At 48.5% G+C, this 20,041-nt stretch overlaps 1 protein-coding gene across 9 annotated transcripts in view; it reads right to left on the reverse strand.

The window, feature by feature from the left end:
- COL15A1 (collagen type XV alpha 1 chain) overlaps positions 1-20,041 on the reverse strand; it is a 102,134-nt gene that overhangs the window by 29,536 nt on the left and 52,557 nt on the right. For all 9 annotated transcript variants that reach the window (XM_060409271.1, XM_027964396.2, XM_060409270.1 and 6 more), the window contains exons 11-23: positions 19,859-20,008; positions 19,202-19,342; positions 15,253-15,312; positions 14,010-14,102; positions 12,518-12,643; positions 11,879-11,941; positions 5,836-5,871; positions 5,277-5,417; positions 5,033-5,098; positions 4,189-4,224; positions 3,999-4,082; positions 2,506-2,571; positions 209-244 (exon numbers count right to left, since the gene is read on the reverse strand). In XM_060409271.1, the coding sequence (XP_060265254.1) occupies positions 209-244; positions 2,506-2,571; positions 3,999-4,082; positions 4,189-4,224; positions 5,033-5,098; positions 5,277-5,417; positions 5,836-5,871; positions 11,879-11,941; positions 12,518-12,643; positions 14,010-14,102; positions 15,253-15,312; positions 19,202-19,342; positions 19,859-20,008 (1,098 nt within the window). The remainder of the gene's footprint in view (positions 1-208; positions 245-2,505; positions 2,572-3,998; positions 4,083-4,188; positions 4,225-5,032; positions 5,099-5,276; positions 5,418-5,835; positions 5,872-11,878; positions 11,942-12,517; positions 12,644-14,009; positions 14,103-15,252; positions 15,313-19,201; positions 19,343-19,858; positions 20,009-20,041) is intronic.

The following is a 20,041-nucleotide window of genomic DNA, read 5'->3' on the forward strand; positions in this document are numbered from 1 at the left end:
AGACTCAAAGGTGGGAACAATCACTCAGCTGCTGCTGCTAAGTCGCTTCAGTCGCAATCACTCTAGGTGGGGGCAAGCAGGAAAGGCTAAGTGAGCAAGGACTACTAGAGCTCAGCCATGCAGATGGAGAGGAACAGCATTCCGGGTGGGAGGAACAGAATGTACACAGCCATAGGGCACAAAGGAGGATGGCTAACGTGGTACTCACTGGGAATCCTGGCAGCCCAGGCATGCCCTCAGGGCCCTGTGACACAGAAAGACAAAGAGGCAGCTCAGGAGCAGCACTTCCAGGCCAGCAGGAACCTGCACCCCAGGGGTTCACTTCCTCTAGCACCTCCCAAAGGCCCAAGCATGTCCCCACCCAGTGGCCCTCATGACCCATTCCACAGGGAGAGGAACCATGCAGTCACACAGCTAGTTGGCACGGAGCCAGGAAATGCTCAGAAGCCTGGAGCCTCTGCACCCCCAGTCAGGACTCTGGGCTCCCTAAGTCCCAGCCTCCCCCACCCCCAGCCACTCCTCCTCCTTCTCGACCTTAGGAACCCCTGGGGCAATGGATGCAGTTCCTGCCCTTCACAGATATTCTCAGAAGTTCCCAAACTCTGAGGCGTGGGCCCCAAGGGTGTGCTGGGGTGTTGGGGGTTAGAAGTGGGGGCAGTTGGTGAGACTCAGTTCTCTTCCCTCAGCGAGAGGGAGAATTTTAAATGGCCAGACGCTTTAAAGGCTCCAGGAAACAGAAAATTTGTGGTTCACTCAACATGGTGCCAGGACACGTTTTCCTCCAAGCCCAGTTACCCACATAGCTATTGAAGGCATAAGAGTTTGGCAGTATATACATACAGAGATATAACTGAACGACAACAACTTTCCCAATGCACAGTCATCCCCAGGTATCTGAGGGGTGTGGGTTTCAGGATCCTCTGTGGATACCAAAATCCTCAGATGCTCAAGCCCCTTACATAAAATGGTCAGCATATAACCAACATACATACTCCATATACTTTAAATCATCTCTAGATTACTTATAATACCTAATACAATGTAAAAGCTATGTAAATAGTTGCCAGCATGCAGCAAATCCAAGTTTTGCTTTTAAAAACTTTCTGGATTTTTTTTCAGCCTTTTTTTTAATCCAAGGTCAGTTGAATACGTAGATGAAGAAGCAACAGGTACAAAGGACTATATACTAATACACATACATATGTAGTGTTCATACGAAAAGTGATGAAAGTGAAAGCTGCTCAGTCGTGCCTGACTCTTTGCGACCCCATGGACTGTATAGTCCATGGAATTCTCCGGGCCAGAATAGTGGAGTGGGTAGTCATTCCCTTCTCCAGGGGATCTTCCCAACCCAGAGATTGATATAATGGAGTGGAAAAGCATAAGGCTGCAACTGGGAGGGAACTATCTGAATGGGAAAATCTTGATCCTCCCTTAGAGACACCCTTGAAGGCCTCGATTTGCCAAAGAGAAAACCAGGGATTGAGACAAAAAGAAGATTCTTGGGGTGGCAAAGAAAGAAGGGGTGCGGGCAGACGAGGCCCAAGGACTCAGAAAAGAGATGCCAATTCTTAGATCTTAGGCTGTGTTTTGCTTTAGAATTAAGCCACCTAATGCTCTAAACTTCCAAGAATTAGAAGAAAACTTTGTGAAATGACTTTTGCTTCTTTGCTTTAGGGTTTGCTTATTGGGGTGTTTTGGGTGGTTCTAGCAGAAATCAAGGAAAGGGAGCCCCATTAGATGTAGGGAAGAGACAGTGAAACGACCCATGAACTGAGGCACATGGCAGGAGACACTGGCTCTAAAGGAATCTCTCAGATATTTGGTTTCAGGATATATACTGCAAGAGCCTTGGGGAGAGAGCTGAGTTTTCCCCAGGATGTGGATGGCAGGGGTTCAGGCCAACCCCACTGGGAACTGGGAACCCAGAGCTTTCAAGGCCAGAGCTCGTTCCTGTCTCCCCAGCTGTCACCAGCAGATGCAGAAGATGCAATGGGAATCCACCACACGGGCTGCAGGAGGAAGCTTCCTTCCTCTGAGTCTAGTGTGTCACAAACTGACTCTGGACTTGAGGAAATGAGGTAGCTTCTTTGTGTGTTCCTGATCTCCAAATGGGGCCAGGAAGACTGAAGCCGGTCACATTGCCTCCTCGTGTGCCAGTTTCCCCATTAGCAGTAGTCTCCTCCCCTTCTGGGAAATGAGGCCACGTAAATAAAAGCAGGCCCAAAGCATTGCTCAGACGTCAATTAACTTGTTAGTTATGATTCTCTGATTTCCATTACACATATTTCTGATGCAAGGGACTGGAAGCTTCCACCGCATTGGACAAAAAACTCCCAGCACAATCAAGTTAATGTTGCAGCAGCTTCTCAGAGACACAAGCTCTCTTTCCATTCTCCTTTGAGCTCTGTGCTTCAGGAACCCCACATTCCAAACCCACCCAACTTAGTTTCAACTGGGGCATCTGGGTAGGACCCTCATTCCAGGGCGGCTGTGGATACACACCGGAGGCCCGACGAGCTCAGGAATATCCGAGAAATTCATGAATCCTTGGGTGATGTTGGTCAAAGACTGAAAAGAGAAAAATCAGACAAAGAGACAGAGGGTGGCACATATTCCACCTTGTTCCTGGCAGTGAGGCTTTAACTGAAGTCACCCTGCTTGGCAGATGCAGGCAGACACTTAACAACACCCACCCACAGCCAATACACACACTCCACCCACTTCTTAAGGTGGCCCTGAGTCACTTATCTCTTTTCTCTTTTGATTAATCTTAAAATTGCACAGTATATGAATGTCTTCTTTCTTGTATAATTTTAAATATTAAAATTTTATAAATTTTTGTAATTTAAAATATATACATGGTGAAGGAGATAGTGAAGGACAGGGAAGCCTGGCATGCTGCAGTCCATGGGGTCTCAAAGAGTTGGACACGAATGAGTGACTGAAACAATTAATATTATATTTATGTTATTAATATATAATTATAAATTAATACTAATATTAATATCCACAGAAAATAGTGTTGTTTGGCTGTGTGTGTGCGTTTTATGTGTATCTATCCAAGTGGTTATTTTATACAAATGGTACCAGGCTATATGTATTATTCTTCAACTTGCTTTTTTTACTCAGTCATATGACATAGAGGTCTTTCCATGTGGAAATTTTCAGTATGAACATATTAGCAGGTTGCCAAAGAGCTGTCTAAAGGGACTGTACAATTTATACTTCCAACAAAGAGATTTTTCTATTTCACCACATTCTTATCTACATTTGGTATTTTTGAATTATACTTAAAAATCTCTAGTCATTGTTTTTTTCAGTTATTTGGGACTTTTTGTCTTTCTGTCATCTACCAGTACAACGTTATTTTTCTCATGAGGGCCACGATTTTTCACAAATGTGATGTTGTAATGTCCAGTGGGCTGTGATCGGGTCCCAGCCCACATCCCAGTCTTCTCTACAAATTTCCATCACTCTCCACACACCCCCATGCCCATCAGCTCCCAGGGCCTTGGATACACCCATGTTTTTCTATTCTGCGCTTTGGCTCTGAGAGTTCCGACCCCCTGAGTTCTGGAAGACCTGTCCTCCACACCTACCTGGTAAATCCTGCTTAGCTTTCAAGTCCCTCTTCAAAGGTAGTTCTTCCAGAAAATCTGTCTTGATTTCTTATATCCTAGACCATCTTTCCTCCCTGGTTCCCCCACTTATGTTCCTTGCCTGTCGGTTGCAGCTCTGTTATACTTATTTTCCTGACTGCAAGTGCTGCCAACCAGAAGAGAGGACTGGAGACACACTATGTGAGACAATAGAGGTATCACAGTAGGCACAGACAGATGGCCCATGCTGGCAGGCAGAAACTCCAGCACCAGATGCCAGCTACACAGCCCCGGCATAACTAGCAGCCCTGAAGGCGCTGAAGTTGTGGACAACCCTCCCTCCCCTTCAGCAAAGCCACAAAACACATAGCCATGCTCTGACCTGGTGATACTCACACTAGACAGGACCTCGATGCGCCCTGGCGGCCCCCTGGGCCCAGGGGGTCCCACAATGCTGGCTCCGTCCATCCCTCTGTCACCCTGGATGTAGCAGTGAGAGAGGGAAAAAAATTCACTGTATATGGATAATGCTCCTAGAACCGGGATGAAAACTTCTCTCACCCCTACTACAGATCTATGACCTCACCTTAGGTCCCCGGTCTCCTTTTTCTCCTTTGGGACCCTGGCAAAACAAACAAATATTCTTTGAATGTTTTTCTATTCACTTTGCCCACTTTCCATCTACCCTTCCAACTTGCCATCTCTCCCCAAGCTCTCACAAGGATTTTATCCCTGATAATGGCAGCAAAAGATGAAGGGCAAATTCCCCTTACAGAGTCAGAAGGAAGGAACATCTCAGAAAGCAAGAGGAACAGAGGTCCTCTCCCAGCACTGGCTGAGTGTTCTTTGACCCTGAACCTCAGAGTCCTCTGCATCTGGGGGATGGGGGAGGTCTTCCTATTCAATCATGGAGGGGGCAGTGATGCTCTCCTCTGTGAGGCTCAGCTCCTCCTGTACTAGCATGCTCAGCTCTGGGTACCACTTGACAAACATAAGGAGATCCTGGGACTGGTCTTCTTGAGAGAAGAATCATAGCAGAAGATGGACCACACCTCCCTGGGGGAAGATGTAGCGGGCAGGGGTACCTGTTAGGAGCATGGGATTCTGAAATGGGCCAAAGTATGAGTCTTGAAAGGGCAGCAGAAAGGAGTCAATGAAGCAGAGATGCTTGATGGTTAGGTACTGGGGAGAGACAGAGAAAGGTAATTTTCAAGTTTTCCCATATTATATCTTGTGCAAAAGCTCTATGCTGTTCCTCAAAGAAACAAGCTATAAAGAGCACCTGACCTCGCCACAGCACAGCTGGAAGTTGGAGGCTCAGAGAGTGGGAATTATTGAAAGTAACAGAGCAGGACGGCACCCCACAGCTTCCCCACTCCAGCATGACAGCATGACAATCCTCAAAGTGAAGGTTTCAAAGGTCAACCTACACTTGACGCCGTTGGCCCAGAGATGGGCTCGTGTAAGTGCCTGATGCTTCCTGAGCCCTCAGTATCCTAGGGAAGGAAGAAGAAGAATTTCAGATCTGACTCCCAGACACCACCTTATGCCAGGTATGGTGCTGGGAGCTGGGGCTCAGCAGGGAACCAGCAGCACCATGGCGTCCAGTTAGCTGGCCTTTCCAGTCATCTGTAATGCATGTTGCTCTTTAACCACAGGGATGAAGGAAAATACCTCAAATGCAAGTCCTGTTGTACATCCAGGGCCTGGGGGCCCAGGGGGTCCAGGAGGCCCTGGGGGTCCCATGACCCCAGGAGCGCCAACTTGTCCATTTTTCCCTGGGGGTCCTGGTAAGCCTCTGTTGCCGGGATCACCCTGTGAGGAAGGGGACAGGCTGATTATCTAGTCTTGGAAATTCATTCATGGAAGGAAAAACATTCACACCTGAGTCAGAAAATTGTTCTTTGAATTTCATTAGATGGATGGATTCTCCAATTGGTGCTGCTTAATGGTACAGAAACAGCCGTCTTGCCAACTGACATTTTACTTGGAGATAAGCTGACAGCACTCACTGAATGCGTTTGGGTGGAGGGAGTGACAGAGGAGAGAACCTAGCAGGTTACCCACTCTCCTCCAGCTCCAGCTGTTCCGCCTTCCCCAAGCAGTTCCATCCAGATGTTTTTCTCTGATCCATGACATTTACATGTTTAGTACTTCAGCCCAACAGTTCAATTATACTAAACCCAGAGAGACAGGAAGAAGGAGGAGAAAAATTTTCTTTTTCAATTTTTACCTTTTCACCAACTGAGCCATTAGGTCCTCTAGCTCCCTGAAAAAAAAATGATGGCCGATTATAGATAATATAATAATATATCTTCCATTAGGTACATTTAGAAGAAAATGCAGCATTACAGACACTTAAGTAACAGGACATTAAAATGGGACTCTTCCTGGGCAGTTTTGACTGATGTCTCAAACCTGAGCCCATTACAGTAATTGTGAGTTTGCTAGGCAGGTCATGCTGAAAGCTTGTGAAACCCATTTTTCAACCATTAGTTTATTACCTACCTCAAGACTGAAAAGCAGAAGCTGAAGATGAACCAGGGAAAGAGTGTAAGGGAAGGATTTCCCTGGAGAGCTGTCAGTGTACTGAGTGGGCCCTCTCCCCACCTTCTCAAGATGGAAGTAAGGGGTGCCTCTCCTCCTTGAAGCCAAGAAAAGGGACTTCAAGAATTTGATATGGATTCCCTAGGCTTTTGGAGATATGTCCATAAGGGCTGACTCTCTTCTGGAAAAATCTGAAGACCAAAAGCTGGCTGGAATTGTCCCAGAATTGAGGGGGAGGGTCTCTAAAACAGATTATGTGTCCACCACCAAATGGGGGCCACGGTAGAGGTTTTCTAGAGGGTTAGATGTGGATCCCAAGGTAAAGAGCCAGCTGTGAGTTCAAAGCAGAGGGGAGGACCAATGGGAGCTGATGGCCAGGAGTGGTCAGCCACAGGATACACTGCCTTACATCAGAGGACTGCAGTCAGGGGCCCCCAGCTGGAGAACCTCCAAGGAGACCACCCAAGCACCCTCAAGAGAAGAAGCCAGAAACCGCATGGCCACACAGAAGGCTCTCGACACCATGACAAAGCCACAGTCTAAGGCTGCACCTTCTCCCAAACCCTTCTTCCCCTTCCTATATCAAATCCACAGAAGTGACAGAGTGGATAGTTCCCAAACAGTCATGCTCAAAAATAAGATGGTGAGTGACACTGAGCCTGAAACAGTGAGGAATGCCAATGAGAAAACATAGGAAGCTGAAGTCAGAGGCTTCAGCCATGGAGACGAACCACAGGGAGAAATATATCACCAGGTAAGGGAGGAGTGGAAGCCAAGAGAGCAGACTATGGCTCTGATAGATAGAAGCTGACATTCCGGAGCGAGATAGCCATGGAGCCCTGCCCCTCTCCCCTCACCTTCCATTTTCACTACAAGAACCGTAAGAGTTGTTTACTGAAGCAAAGGGATATGGCAGAGCCCCAGGTGGCTGGCAGGCTCTGGGAGGTCCAAGGGTACCCCAAACACCTAAGATCAGCTGTTGAGGCACATCCTAATCCTCCTGTCCTAAAACCTGCAGAAGTAGCTACCACCCAACTCGCCAGTACTTTGTATAAACAGAAGCAGAACACAGATTAAAGAGGGATTCCAATTTCTAAAGCATAACCACACAAGCAAGAAACCCTACACTTCTGAGCAAAAGCAACACTCTGAAAGAGAACAGCATCAACCATGAAATGTCTCCTGCGGAAACAGAGCTAAGAACACGAACCAATCAGAATTCTAAGTAAATACTATGTACTCTCAGGGAGAAAAGGGAGGATATTATTACAGCCAAGAAACAAGGACAAACTATTATGAAATAAGAACAGTAGTTACGGGAAAAAAATCAATTAGAGATCTTAGAGACAGATATGTAACTGCTGAGAGGAAATACTCTATAGAAAGGTTGAATAACAGAACAGACATACTTAAAGAGAGAAGCACAGAGTGAACCCAGCTACTCTATGGGCTGGCGGGAGGAGAGGAGTGCTTGCAGGAGAAAGCAGAGGTTGCTGGGGTCCTGCTGCTTCCCTGCCTGCCAACCTGACCTGGGAAAAACTAAGTGTGATCTTACATCCAGAGCAGAAACAGAAAGGATTGGGTTCCAGTTTTGCTGCCCAACCTGCAGGCCACAGTTTCTGTGTCTGCTTTTCTTGGGTGTGACCAGCCACCATCGTCGGCTATCCAATGCAATTTGTCCTTGAAGGAAGTACCATCCTTACATATTTTTCCAGTAGTAAGTCAAATCTCGGTCAGAGATACTGTGAAATAGAAGTTAACTTAGCCCAGTCTCTTGATTTTTGGACTCTATCCTCTGAAAACATTATTACTGTTGATTCTGTTCAAGAAAAGGATGTGCATAAGGTGAAAACCTGTACTTTTTCAATTGTCTTTCTGACTTTTCAAATCAAGAGTACATCTTGTAGCAGTTTCAAAGGAAGTTCCAGAAGATATGTTAGACCTTGATTTATCTGTCTCAGAAATAGATGATTTTATCTAGCTTGTAGGTATGAAGAGATAGTATCTGGGCCCATTTCATTGGCTCACAGATTTGGTGACCACCATTTTGGAATATGAGCAGATCTGTTTTGGGATGGAAGAGCTTATCGTAGGTTACTGCGACCTACATGAATAGGCAGAGTCAAAGCAGTAGCTCCAATTTAAAGGATCAGCAAAGACCCCATAGCTAAAATGGTGAAGGCAGACTTCACTCCTCAGTGAGAGAACTGTGTGGTGAGGCTATGCACTGTCTTGGAATTCCAACCAGCAGAGTGGCGAGTCTGAATATGATGATGGTATAGAGAGACCAGTTCTACAGCAGAAACACTGTGAAAGAACCAGGTGTGGGAGTGCTGCGTGTTGCAAAATGGTGGTTTAGGATTTATGAGAAATCCTGGGGACTTTCCTGGTGGTCGAGTGGCTAAGACTCTATGCTCCCAAGGCAGGCAGCCTGAGTCCACCCCTGGTCAGGGAACTAGATCCCATAGGCTGCCACTAAGGGTTTGAATGCCAACAGATCCTGCATGCCAAAACTAACTGAGGATCCCACATGCCTGGTGCAGCCAAATAAATCAATATTTTTTAAAATTCTGGCTCATTATGGTAGCTGGGTTTGCTAAGGACAATGTTAAACTTTATCACATAACATCAAGGACCTTTTCAGTTGTGGTTTCTTACTTACTGCCTTATCAAGTCTGCTGGTTTTGTGTATAGTATTACACTGATAACTTCAATTTGTTACAATTAAAATCGACTATGCTCTATACAGTTTCATGGAGGCCTACAATTCAGATTTTTTACCAAATACATTTGATGATTAAAGAAGATATAAAATAGGAAATCCAGCCAATATCATAGCGTTTAATTGAAACAAGCTGTTATAGGCTCTAAACCCTTACTAGATCCTACTTAAGACCAGCTCACCACTCAGGTTCTTGGGAAGGGATACACTGTTCCTTACTACACAAGATTTAGAGAATTGATTGAAGCCAATTTGGGACTGGCTGGAGAAAGGGAAGGTGATGGTCATTTACTTGCATTCCTCACACATCTCATGCAAAAGCTGGTTTTACAGTGCCCAGCAATGACATTTCAGGAGCTCAGTGAGGTTACTCACAGCCAGTTACTGGGAGCTTAACAGTCCTCAGCAATTCTGAGCACTGAAGAAAATCTGAAACATAAACTCTCTTCTGCCTGGGCATCCCAATGCCTTTTGAGACTGAAGAATAACATGTATTAGTCAGATTATGAAAGAAGGGAAAGAATGACAACCATTAGTCCTAGGTCTGTGCTGAAGACGGCAGAATCTATAGGGTAAAAGCAGAAAGAAATTTTTTAGAGAGCCATTTCCAGTGTGTTCTTCAGCAGCCTTTCCAGAACCATTCTATATATGAGAAAGCAAGCCATCCCCTGCCCATTCCTTCACGGGCTAAAGATCTCAGAGTGGCTGCTCATCTTAATTTGGGAAAAATAAATTATGGGATATTCCTATGATCAAACTCAACACAGAATAATTTATTTGATGAATTCTTAATGACATCCACATTTTGATGACAATCTCACATTGGAAAATGATTACCTATAACAATATTATTTCCAGCCAAGTAAACCAAATCTTATTCTTCGGGGTTTTCAACTATCTAGACTGGTCTATGTGTCCTGCAGGTGAGAAGAGAGGCTGATGTCCTGGTAACAACGAGGAACGACCTCCCTGCAAGTGTCCGCCTAGCCGTGGAAGGCACTGCCTGGGCAGGAAGTGAATCCTCTGGCATTGGAGGCATGTAAACTGAAGCAGAGATCAGAGGAGACTCAAGGATCACCCGTATCATTGGATTTTATGTGGTCTTACATCCCTGAGACTATTCACTTTCTTCCGCACGTTTTTGTTATTTCACCTTCAGACTATTCTGCTGGGTTTACTTTGCGGGGGGTGCAGGTAAGTGTCATGTACAAGCTTTCCCTTCAGCTCTCCTGGAGCAAATTTCCAAGTCTTTCTAGAATCTACTTTTTCTCGACCAGAAACCATCATAGACAGACAGGGCAACAAATTAGATCTCATAGCAAATTCCAGGAAGAAAAAAGTGATTTATCTGCCACAGTTATTCTGGGCAAGTCTGCCGCTTTTGTGCATGACCGAGTATCTGGGCAGCTGCAGAGCACGCCTGCACGGGTGTTTGCGGGCGGATGTGGGCGTGGGCTTGGGCATTTTTCAGTCTGAGACCAGAGCAGCGAAGGGTGTGGAGGGGGTAGAAGTGTGAGGGGAAGGGGTGTGGGGCAGGGGCAGGGGAGCTGGTAAGAAGAGGAGGGAAGGTGAGAGTAAGTCTTGTAATGTTTCCTGCAAATTTTAATTTCTTATGAAAGAGCTGGTCCATGTAAAACGAGTTCTGTAAAACTCGACAATTGTTTCTTCTTTTTCTGAGAAATGAGCTTTCCATGAAAATTGAGTTACTGTTTCAATTAAATACAAGAGAGCTGACTGAAAACGGAAATTCAGTTCAGTGACAGTGGGGGTGTCTAGGGAGCCAGCATTTCCCACAGCTTTGTCCAGGTGGGGTACACAGAGGGTCTCCACTCCCCTGGCCGTGTGGATGAACCCTCCCTCCTCTGAACCCCACTGAAGCTCAAGACTACATCTCTAGAAGGAAGCTCACCTTATCTTTATTGTCTGCTTCCGCAGAACACAGCTTATCTCATCAACCAGGCCAGGAACACAATGGGCAGGAACCCCACCCCCGCAGCACCAAGTGGACTTAACAGACAGAAGACTCCACGGGTTTACGGAGAAGGAGGAGAATGAAGGCGTGTGAGACTCAGAAATGGAGGGTTCATCAAACTGCTCACAGAAGCCTGCGCTAGATTCTAAGGAGACACAGGCAGCGCCTCTGCTCTGGTTGTCAGAGTAGGGTGGGGAGCAGACTGGTCAGCTAGCAGCTATAGTGTCCCTGGCTGGAGGGGTCCCAGCAGAGTCGACATTGAGCTAAAGGCAAGTGGAGGAAGGAGGGGTGCCTTCTACTCACAGGGTCCAGGAGAGCCTCCCAGATGCATCTGAACTGGGCCTAGGAGGGTGAGGAAAGGGAAAGGACAGGGAGCCCCGCACAGGGGCCAGAAGGTTGTGCAAGCCTGGGGCCTTTCAGTAGCGCCGGCTGGCCCAGAGGCGGGTGTGTGAGGGAGCAGTGGCAGGGAGCTAAGAGGCAGTCAGGAAGGGACTTGAAGATCTGCACTCAGTGAAGGCTCCATCCTGCAGGCATGAGCGAGCCACTGGTGCTTTCTCCATGGAAAGACAGTGAGTGATGAGAGCTTGCTCTGGCAAGATGGACTGGTAGGTGCGTGGAGGCTGGACTGTGAGTGGAGAGAAGGAGCATCAGTGAGGGGCCTGATGCCACGCTGTAGGCAAGGAAGAATGAATGTCAGGTCAGGGCAGAGAGAGGGCTGAGAGACGTGGACTTAAGATTGGCCACTCCTGGCCACGGATTGATGGTGGCAGGAAAGGAGAGGAGGGAGGAGTTAGAGAAGACTCTGTTTTTGAATCCAGGTGACTGGGCGGATGGTGGTGTCCTTCTTGGAAGCTGGGAACACGCAGGAGTAGATGGGAGAAGATGCTGAGTGCAGGTTTGGGTATAGAGAGCCCTGGGGAGAGACATCCAGCAGGGAGGACCAGGATGGGGTCAGAGGCAAGGTCGGGCTTAGAGGACAGAGGCAGGATGAGCCTGGTGGTTCCCTATGCAACACCCCTCCCCCTCTCCTCGTACCTTCTCCCCTTTCATTCCAGGAAGACCGGAGGCTCCATCAAGTCCAGCTTTTCCCTCGGGGCCCTGAGGAACATCAAGGACAATCAGCCTACAGTATCTTTGATAAGTTATCAAATACGAACCCTTTTTGGAAAAGGAGGCCAGAGCTGAGAAGACCCAGCGGGTGAGGCCGGTGGGTCTAAAGCCTTGTGTCGGTCTGTAGCGGAACAACTTTCCTGGCCACAGCTCGGCCACTGCTGGCTGTGCGCCTGTAGACGAGTGTCCTTCACTCTCTTGGTTGTGTCTTCTCTTCTGCGGGGCAGTCGGGGGCAGGGCTGGACTAGATCGTCTCTGGGGCCTCCCACCCCAGGCTGAGTACTGATGGACTATGACTCCAAGATTTTACATGAGCCTGTATTTCCTACACAGACTAAGATGAAGCAGTGAAACAACGTGTAGGATGATATTTTCGTTGGCTGTTGCTTCTTATCTGGAGTCTTAGTAATAGCAATGTCTTGGCTGAGGAGGATTTTGTTTACAAATGCCAGCTAGCTCCTCACGCCTAGCCATAAACCTTAGCACTGGGGTCTGCAGTCTGGGGTCCCTGGCTAAAGGAAGCCCCATGGGTACAGAGAGGGGGCAGGGACTTCGGTAGCTTACCGGGGGACCAGGTTCACCAGTAGGTCCATCTTCTCCAGGAGATCCAGGGGGTCCCATGAAAACATCAGTTCCTGGTTTTCCTGGGATCCCAGGTAAGCCAGGTGGGCCTGGGGGACCTGGAGGACCCTAAAAAAAACAGGGCAGGAGGGGACAAACAAATATGTTCCACTAACTCCACTGTTGACAACAACCCTACGGGTAGAGACTGGTGTTGCTCCTTAGAAGATGGGAAAACAGGCTCAGTGAGATGATGTGACTTGCTTAAGAGCTCACACACACAGCTAATTTAGGAGAAGAACTGAGATTTGGACCCAAGTCTTTTTAAGCCCATTATATAATGTTTTCTCCCCAGATGTACGTATACACTAAAGATGCAATTTGTTGGACTTCTCAGAGGTGCTCTACTTTAGTTTTCTGATTACCTGAGAGGTTAGTCCAAAACTGCCTATTGTTAGAAAGTGAAAGGGTTAGTCATCAGTTGTATCCAATTCCTTGTGGCCCCATGGACTATATAGCCTGCCAGGATCCTCTATTCATGGGATTTCCCAGGCAAGAATAATGGAGTGAGTTGCCATTTCCTTCTCCGGGAAATCTTCCTGACCCAGGAATCAAATCCAGATCTCCTGCATTGCAGTCAGATTCTTCACAGTCTGAGTTAAGGCCTATTGTTATGCCTTATTAAAATACCCCTGCAATGTATTAGTCTTTTTAGCCTGGGGCTGGGTTCGCTGATGCCACCAGCTTGGATGTTCTAAGTGGGTCCTGTCCCACTCATCCAGTGAGTCCTGAACCCTTCCAGCCCTGTCATGACGAATGGGTGGAAAGGGAGCTGAGCAGAGCCCTCTAGGTGGGGATTCTTGACAGGGGCTCAGAGGAAGGGATGGAATGAGGTTGGGGCTCTGAGGACAGATGCATGAGATTCAGCTGAGAGGAGAGGTGCTCCCAGGGGGAAATCTAGAGGGACCCCTGGGGGCCCAGCCTTGGGCAAGAGACCAAGAGTTGCCAAGGAGGCAGAAAGAGTGGTCTGGAGAGGTAGAAAGGGGGCTGCCTCAGGGTAGGGAGGGTTTTGAGAAGGGTCTGGACATCAAAGTGTGAAATGCTTGTGTAGAGAAGAGGCCAGCAGGTCTCCGTGATGGGTAAGGGGGTTGGGGGCAGAGCCAGTGGTAGAGGTGAAGGTCATGGGCATACCTGCTGTGAAAGAGCTGCTGGAGAAGGCTGCCAGGGGAAGGAGGCAAGTGTAAAGTGGGGCTCCTGACTATAAACTAAGGTCAGACTCACTTAAAACTGACCAAAGACGGAAATGCCGAGCATACATAAATGTAGATGGGAAGTATAGTGAGTCCCAGGAGCCCACCGTCAGCCTCAGCAGTCATCTACAGAGGCCAAGCTGGTTTCATCTGTTATCAATCCCTGTGTCCCCCCTCCTAGATCCTCATGAAGGCTGCCCTCCCCTCGCTACCCGACACCAGGCCTTTTAACCCTTCACACTCACTCGTAACAGCTCCTCACTGGGCACCAGGTCACCAGAGCCAGAGCTGACATCCAAGCCCCAGCCCAGGCCGGAGCCCTCAGCCTCCATTTCCACCTGTAGAGAGAAAAAGCTCCACGGCTGGGTTTCACCATCATTCTCCAAGGACAGGCATGCCACTGAGAGCTTTCCAGTATTCTGCCCCTGTAACTGCTGCTGCTGACTTCCCTCCTGGCTCTTATGCCCGGTCCCCTCCATAGCTGCCCTCCTTCTTCTCTCCCTCCCAGCTGTGCAGCCAACATACGGCCAGTGCTCAAACACAGGACACTTTCCCAGCCTCTCATCCTCTCTTTTCCTGCATTTCCAACCCCTACTCATCCTTCAAGGTCCAGTTCCATGGTCACCTCCTCCAGGAAGCCCTGCCCAACCCTGTTTTCAGACAGAATTCATCTCTCCTGATCTGTGTTTCCACCAGCCTCTGTGGAGGTCTGGATTTGGCCATAGGGCCACATGGCTTTGAAGCTCAGTTGTCTGTATCTGGTGGCCCTGCTAGGCTAGGACTCCAGAATTGGCCCAGTCCTGAGACACCTCTGGGTGCCCAGGGTCCATCATGAGATCTGGCACCAAGAAGGCACTCAACGTCTACTTGTTGAATGTCATCAAATTCCTCCAAAGAACAAAAGGAAACTTCCCAAACACCTGTCTGGTACTTAATTCCTGAGGATGGGAACCAGGCAAAGCCTCCTTCAATCATCAAGAAAGGAGGATCTGGATTAGGGGTTAGAGCTGAGTCCGGGCAGGTTGTGTGCGTGTGGGTGGGAGAGGGGAGGTGATGGCATGGAGGTGGAGAGACAGTTCGGCGGCTGCTGTCGCCATCCGAGGGATAAGGAGGCACTGCACAGCTAGGCTGAGGGGCTTGGGGACTGCCTGGATCACGGAGGGGGAGAGGCACTTGAGGACACTTCCTGGCTTCTCTCTTGGTGATCAGGAAGATGGGGTACCATTCCCAGAACAGGGCAGCCCTGCAGGGAGGGCAGGCCTAGGAGCATGGTGACAAGTTCAGCTTGGGGTGTGAGGGACCCAGGGGCCTTTCAGGGCACAGGATATGAAGGAGCTTTATAAACATCGAGCTCCTGGGCTCCAGGAGAGAGTCCCGGCACAGGAGTGGGCACTGAGCCCTGACTGGAGGGCACTTGAGAGGAAGAATCCTCTGTAGCTGTTTTCCCTGGCCCTGGCCCTTTGTGATGAGCATGGGTAGGAATCTCACCGTGGGTTCAGTAGGCCCAGCAGGTCCAGGGGGGCCAGGAAACCCCTCCTCAGCTTCACCCTGAAGAGAACAAGATGTCAGTGGAGCATCGGGCACTGCTTCCTCCTGTCCCCTTCTCTCTCCAGAAATTATGCTCCTCTTCAGAGGCGGCTTATGCAGTTTTATATACCTCATTTGTTGAGCATGTACCACATGCCAGGTAAAATTTTCCAGGTATTAGCTCATCTGATTCTCATCACTTCCCAGGGAGAAGGTCTACATCCCCATTATACACACGAACAGAGGGAAGGGTGTGGCAGGGCCAGACATGGGTGTCCCTCTCACCCATTACCTTAGGTGAGTCTAAGATTCAAAATCATCCAAAAGATACTTCAGAGTGGGTGCTCCTGTTACTGTCTTTGTTGTGTTTTTAAACCATTTGCTGAGGAAGCAGGGTATCTATTTCACCTCGTCACAGATTCCAGACACAGGCACTTAGGGTGATGTATCTTTACAGGTTATATGCCAGGATGAAATGCTGCACGCTCGTCTTTCCCTTTCTCCTTTCTCCCCCTCTCTCTCCTTTTTCCTTGTTGCTTAGACACTAAGTCATATCTGACTGTTTTGTGACCCCATGGACTGTAGCCCACCAGGCTCTTCTGTCCATGGATTTCCCAGGCAAGAATACTGGAGTGAGTTGCCGTTTCCTCTCCTAGGGGATCTTCCCAACCCAGGGACTGATGCCGCGTCTCCTGCGTTGGCGGGCAGATTCTTTACCACTGAGCCACCTCTCTTCTTAGAAATTTTTAAAAATCTCACTGGGAAAGTCAGAAGCACCCTTGGTGGAAACACCACCATATATTAGGAACCTGCCAACCACCACAGTTCTGCTACTTTAAGGCCATACTTGCTGACATTTAGAAAGGGTATTTCTTTCCCGGGCTTTTGCATGTATCTATTTTTAAATAGTTAAGACCACTGCTACTGCTAAGTCACTTCAGTCGTGTCCAGCTCTGTGCGACCCCATAGAGGGCAGCCCACCAGGCTCCCCGGTGCCTGGGATTCTCCAGGCAAGAACACTGGAGTTAAGGCCACACAGTATACTAAATTTCATAACCAGCTTTTTTCACTCAGCATTATACAGTAAGTATTTTCTTGTCATTAAATACTCCTAGTAAGTTTAATTTTAATAGCTGCATAATGTCCCATTATTTGAACATCCTTCAATTCAGTTAACTCCCTTATTGCTGGCTAAACTATATCCAGCTTTCTTTTTCCATTAGGGACAATACTAAGATTAACATCCAGAAAGCTTTTTTAATATAAGACTACCTCTTTTAGGATTGATTCCTAGGACAGAAGTGTCTGGGTCAACAAAATGCAACTTATAGTGTTTATATGTGTTGACACAGAACTTCTCAGAAGCAGTCAATCACTGACACGGCCACCAGCATAGCTGGTCTCCCCAGGCCCTCACCAAACACCAACTTCTCAAAGCACAGAATATAAAGGATCTAAGGACAACTGAACCAGGCTGCCCAACAAATCAATGGCAAAAAGAACAAAGTAGGTGGGAGAAAATCATAGACTAAAAGAGACTTAAGAGACACATCAACCAAACAATGTAGACCCTGTTTGGATTCAGATCCAACCTAACCATGAAAAGGCATTTTTAAATAGCCAGGGTATTAGATGATGTGAAGGAACCACTGTCAGCGTTCTTAGATGGATAACGACATCCATTATCACCCACTGATGGATAATACTGTGGCAAAAGGAAAAAAGGTCCCAGATCAACCTTTTAACAATACATATTAATGTGTTTTTGAGTTAAATGATATGATGCTTGGGATTTGCTTTAAAACACTCCAGCTTCCCTCATCCCTCCACTCCACAAAGATAGCTGTAGGAGGTGGATAAAAGCAAGACACATTAAGTTGCTGGCTGTTGTATATGAGGGGGTTTATTATACTATTCTAAGTCCTTTAGGGAATTTTTAGAGTTGCCATAATTAAAAAGTTTTAGAAAAAGAAAAAGGAGAACTGGCTCTATGTGAAGGCACATAGCCAGCCAGCACGGCTGCGCCTGATGTGGCATCTCTGTGGGGAGGGGCAGTCTTGGGGTTTTGTGTGTTCCTTGGGGTGAGGAGTACAGGAGCAGAGGCACTCCATTTAGGGAGTCACGGCACAGGAGCTGGGGGCCACAGGCATCCAGCCAGCCTGGCGGGTTCCAGTTCATTGCCCGGTCAAGTCTCCCAGGAGCACGAACCCTGGCACCAGGAGCTCCTCAGCTGGCTTGGCAGTGGACTCAGACACCTGCAGCAACCTAAGCATCCCAGGTGTCTCCAAGATGCAGAAAAGTTTAAAACCCAGAGCTCTTGCTCACCTCCTCCTTTTATAGAAAGCAACACCAAGACTCACCACAAGTCAGACCCTCAGCCTCCCAGCTCCCAACCTGGGACCTCTTCACTACACCACACTCTTGGGGATGCTCCAGGGCATGCGCTTTGCAGGCCAGTATGCCCGGGTTCAAATCCTGGCCCTGGTCTTGGGGGCATGCCACAGCAGGCAGGTTCCTTTACCTAAATGTCACTCCCCTTGCCTGGGAAACAGAGATGACTCTCCTTGCACCAGAGTGTGGTGTTGTGCATAGAATCAGATCAACTGGGAACCCAGAGTGCTTAATAAATGACCGTGCAAAAGGCTTATTTCTTGCCCCTTCACTGTGAGTTCCTTGGGGATAGGAATGAGGTCATAGAGGGCCCTGAGTTGCTGTGCATTGAGTCATGACAAGTGAATGAACACAAAATAAAGAGACAGAGCAGTGCTTGGTAAGCACCAGGTGCTGGTGCAGTGGGCATTTGGGATTTGCAGCTGGCTCTCAGATGTACCATCCCATAGTCCCTCCAGTCCCGGGTCAGCCCTGGAGCACTGTGGCTGAGGGACCATGTGCCTGGAGGTTGACTCAAGGCTCTGAAAGCATGTGTGACCAAGTGCTACTTGGGGAACTGGCAAGCCCAAGCTGGTCACCAGTGGAACACTTTCCTTTAAAAATATTGACACTCAAAGGGCAATTTAACTCCCCAGTTCACACAAGCCCATGCTGAGGACTGACTCTGGGTTTCCCACTTCTAAAAGACAAAGTCACAGCCCTTAAGTAGTGACAACCTCACACCTGTGCACAGGACCTTCCAAACAGTCTCTGACCTGCATTTCTGACTTGACATCACAGCTACCCTCTTTTACAGATGAGGTAGTGAAGTGAAGTGAAGTGAAGCCGCTCAGTCGTGTCCGACTCTTTGTGACCCCATGGATTGTAGCCTACAAGGCTCCTCTGTCCATGGAATTTTCCAGGCAAGAGTACTGGAGTGGGTTGCCATTTCCTTCTCCAGGGGATCTTCCCAAGCCAGGGACTGAACCCAGGTCTCCCGCATTGCAGGCAGATGCTTTACTGTCTGAGCCACCAGGTTAATTCCTAACCCTCTTTTACAGATGAGAAAACTGAGGCCCCCCCAAAAGGATTTGCCTGAGGTCATATAGTTGCAGCCCAGAATTATAGAAACTCGTGTTACAAGGCACCCTCTCCCCACCCCAACACACACACACACCCCTTTGATGCTTCTATTTCCTTTATCGTCTCTGCCGCATCTTATAAGCTTTCCCATCTCCAGAATGGGAATCTTATGACATTTGAGATGGGCCTTTGTACCTTTCAGTAGGTCTGCCTGTTAGATTCACTTCAATTAAAGATGTGGGCAACCTGGGACACAAAGCCAGGGGCCCTGGGTTTTCACCTCTTGCTTTATCTCTACAAACTGCAGCCTCCTCCTGTGTTCTCTCAAAAGCCCCAGTTCTGCATGTTGCAAACCAAGATGAAAAGCCAGGCCCTCCCCACAACTTTCTTTCCCTCCTCTGTAAGACTGGCCAAGGCAAATCTTCACAACTCTGTGTGAAGTGAAATCTTCACTTACCGGAGGGGTCCCTCTTTCAGGGGCTACCGAGGGTAAGGGGAGTGGGGGCCCCTCAGGGGGAGTGCTGCCCAATGCATCTGCCCCAGCCGCAGTAAGGGGCTCCTCTGTCGTGACTGCTGCTAAGTCTTCGTCACCAGGACCCTGAGAAGCCAAAGCAACATAAGGACTCGTGTTGCCTCATCCACAACACCATGCGCACACTGCTGCTGGGGAGTTTTGTCGACTGTCCTTTGAGTGGTGCTAGCCCAGTTTCAAAGCACTTGCCTACCTACAACTGTCATTACTCCCGATATACTCACCAAAGCACAGGTTCATGACCCTCTCCTGAAACGTGCATCTCCTCTAAGCCCCCCTCCCTAGCAGTGCTCACTGCCTCCCCCCACCCCAGCAATGCTGTCTAACTTTGGACCACTCTCTGAGAAAGTTCTCCTCGGACAACGCTGGGCGTAAGTAGGGTCAGGACCAAGCCTGCTCCTCTGACCCCCCTGCCATGCTCCTCAGTTACATCCTGCCTCCCTCTGTTGGTGCCGACCTAAATCTGTGCCCTAATGAAGTCGCCTGCGCATTTGGCTCTGGGAAGGCCAGCAACTGCTCCTGTCTCACGCCCCTGACCTCCCTCCCCGCTGTGAGCTGGAGAGGATGCTAGGGGACACCTACCGAAGTGACCCCTTGCTCGGAGGCCGCTGTGGGGGTGACGAAAGCCAGGTCGTCGGTGGGGACCCCGCTGGCCTCTTCTTCCTCAAAAGCGCCAAGCGGCACATCTGCTGCAGCCGCTGCTGTTGTAGAGCCTTCTTCACGGATTGGACTCTGAAAGGAAATTGGCGCAAGGGATCATCCACC

The sequence above is a fragment of the Ovis aries genome, chromosome 2 (genome assembly GCF_016772045.2).
Source record: "Ovis aries strain OAR_USU_Benz2616 breed Rambouillet chromosome 2, ARS-UI_Ramb_v3.0, whole genome shotgun sequence".
Taxonomy (NCBI): Eukaryota; Metazoa; Chordata; class Mammalia; order Artiodactyla; family Bovidae; genus Ovis; species Ovis aries.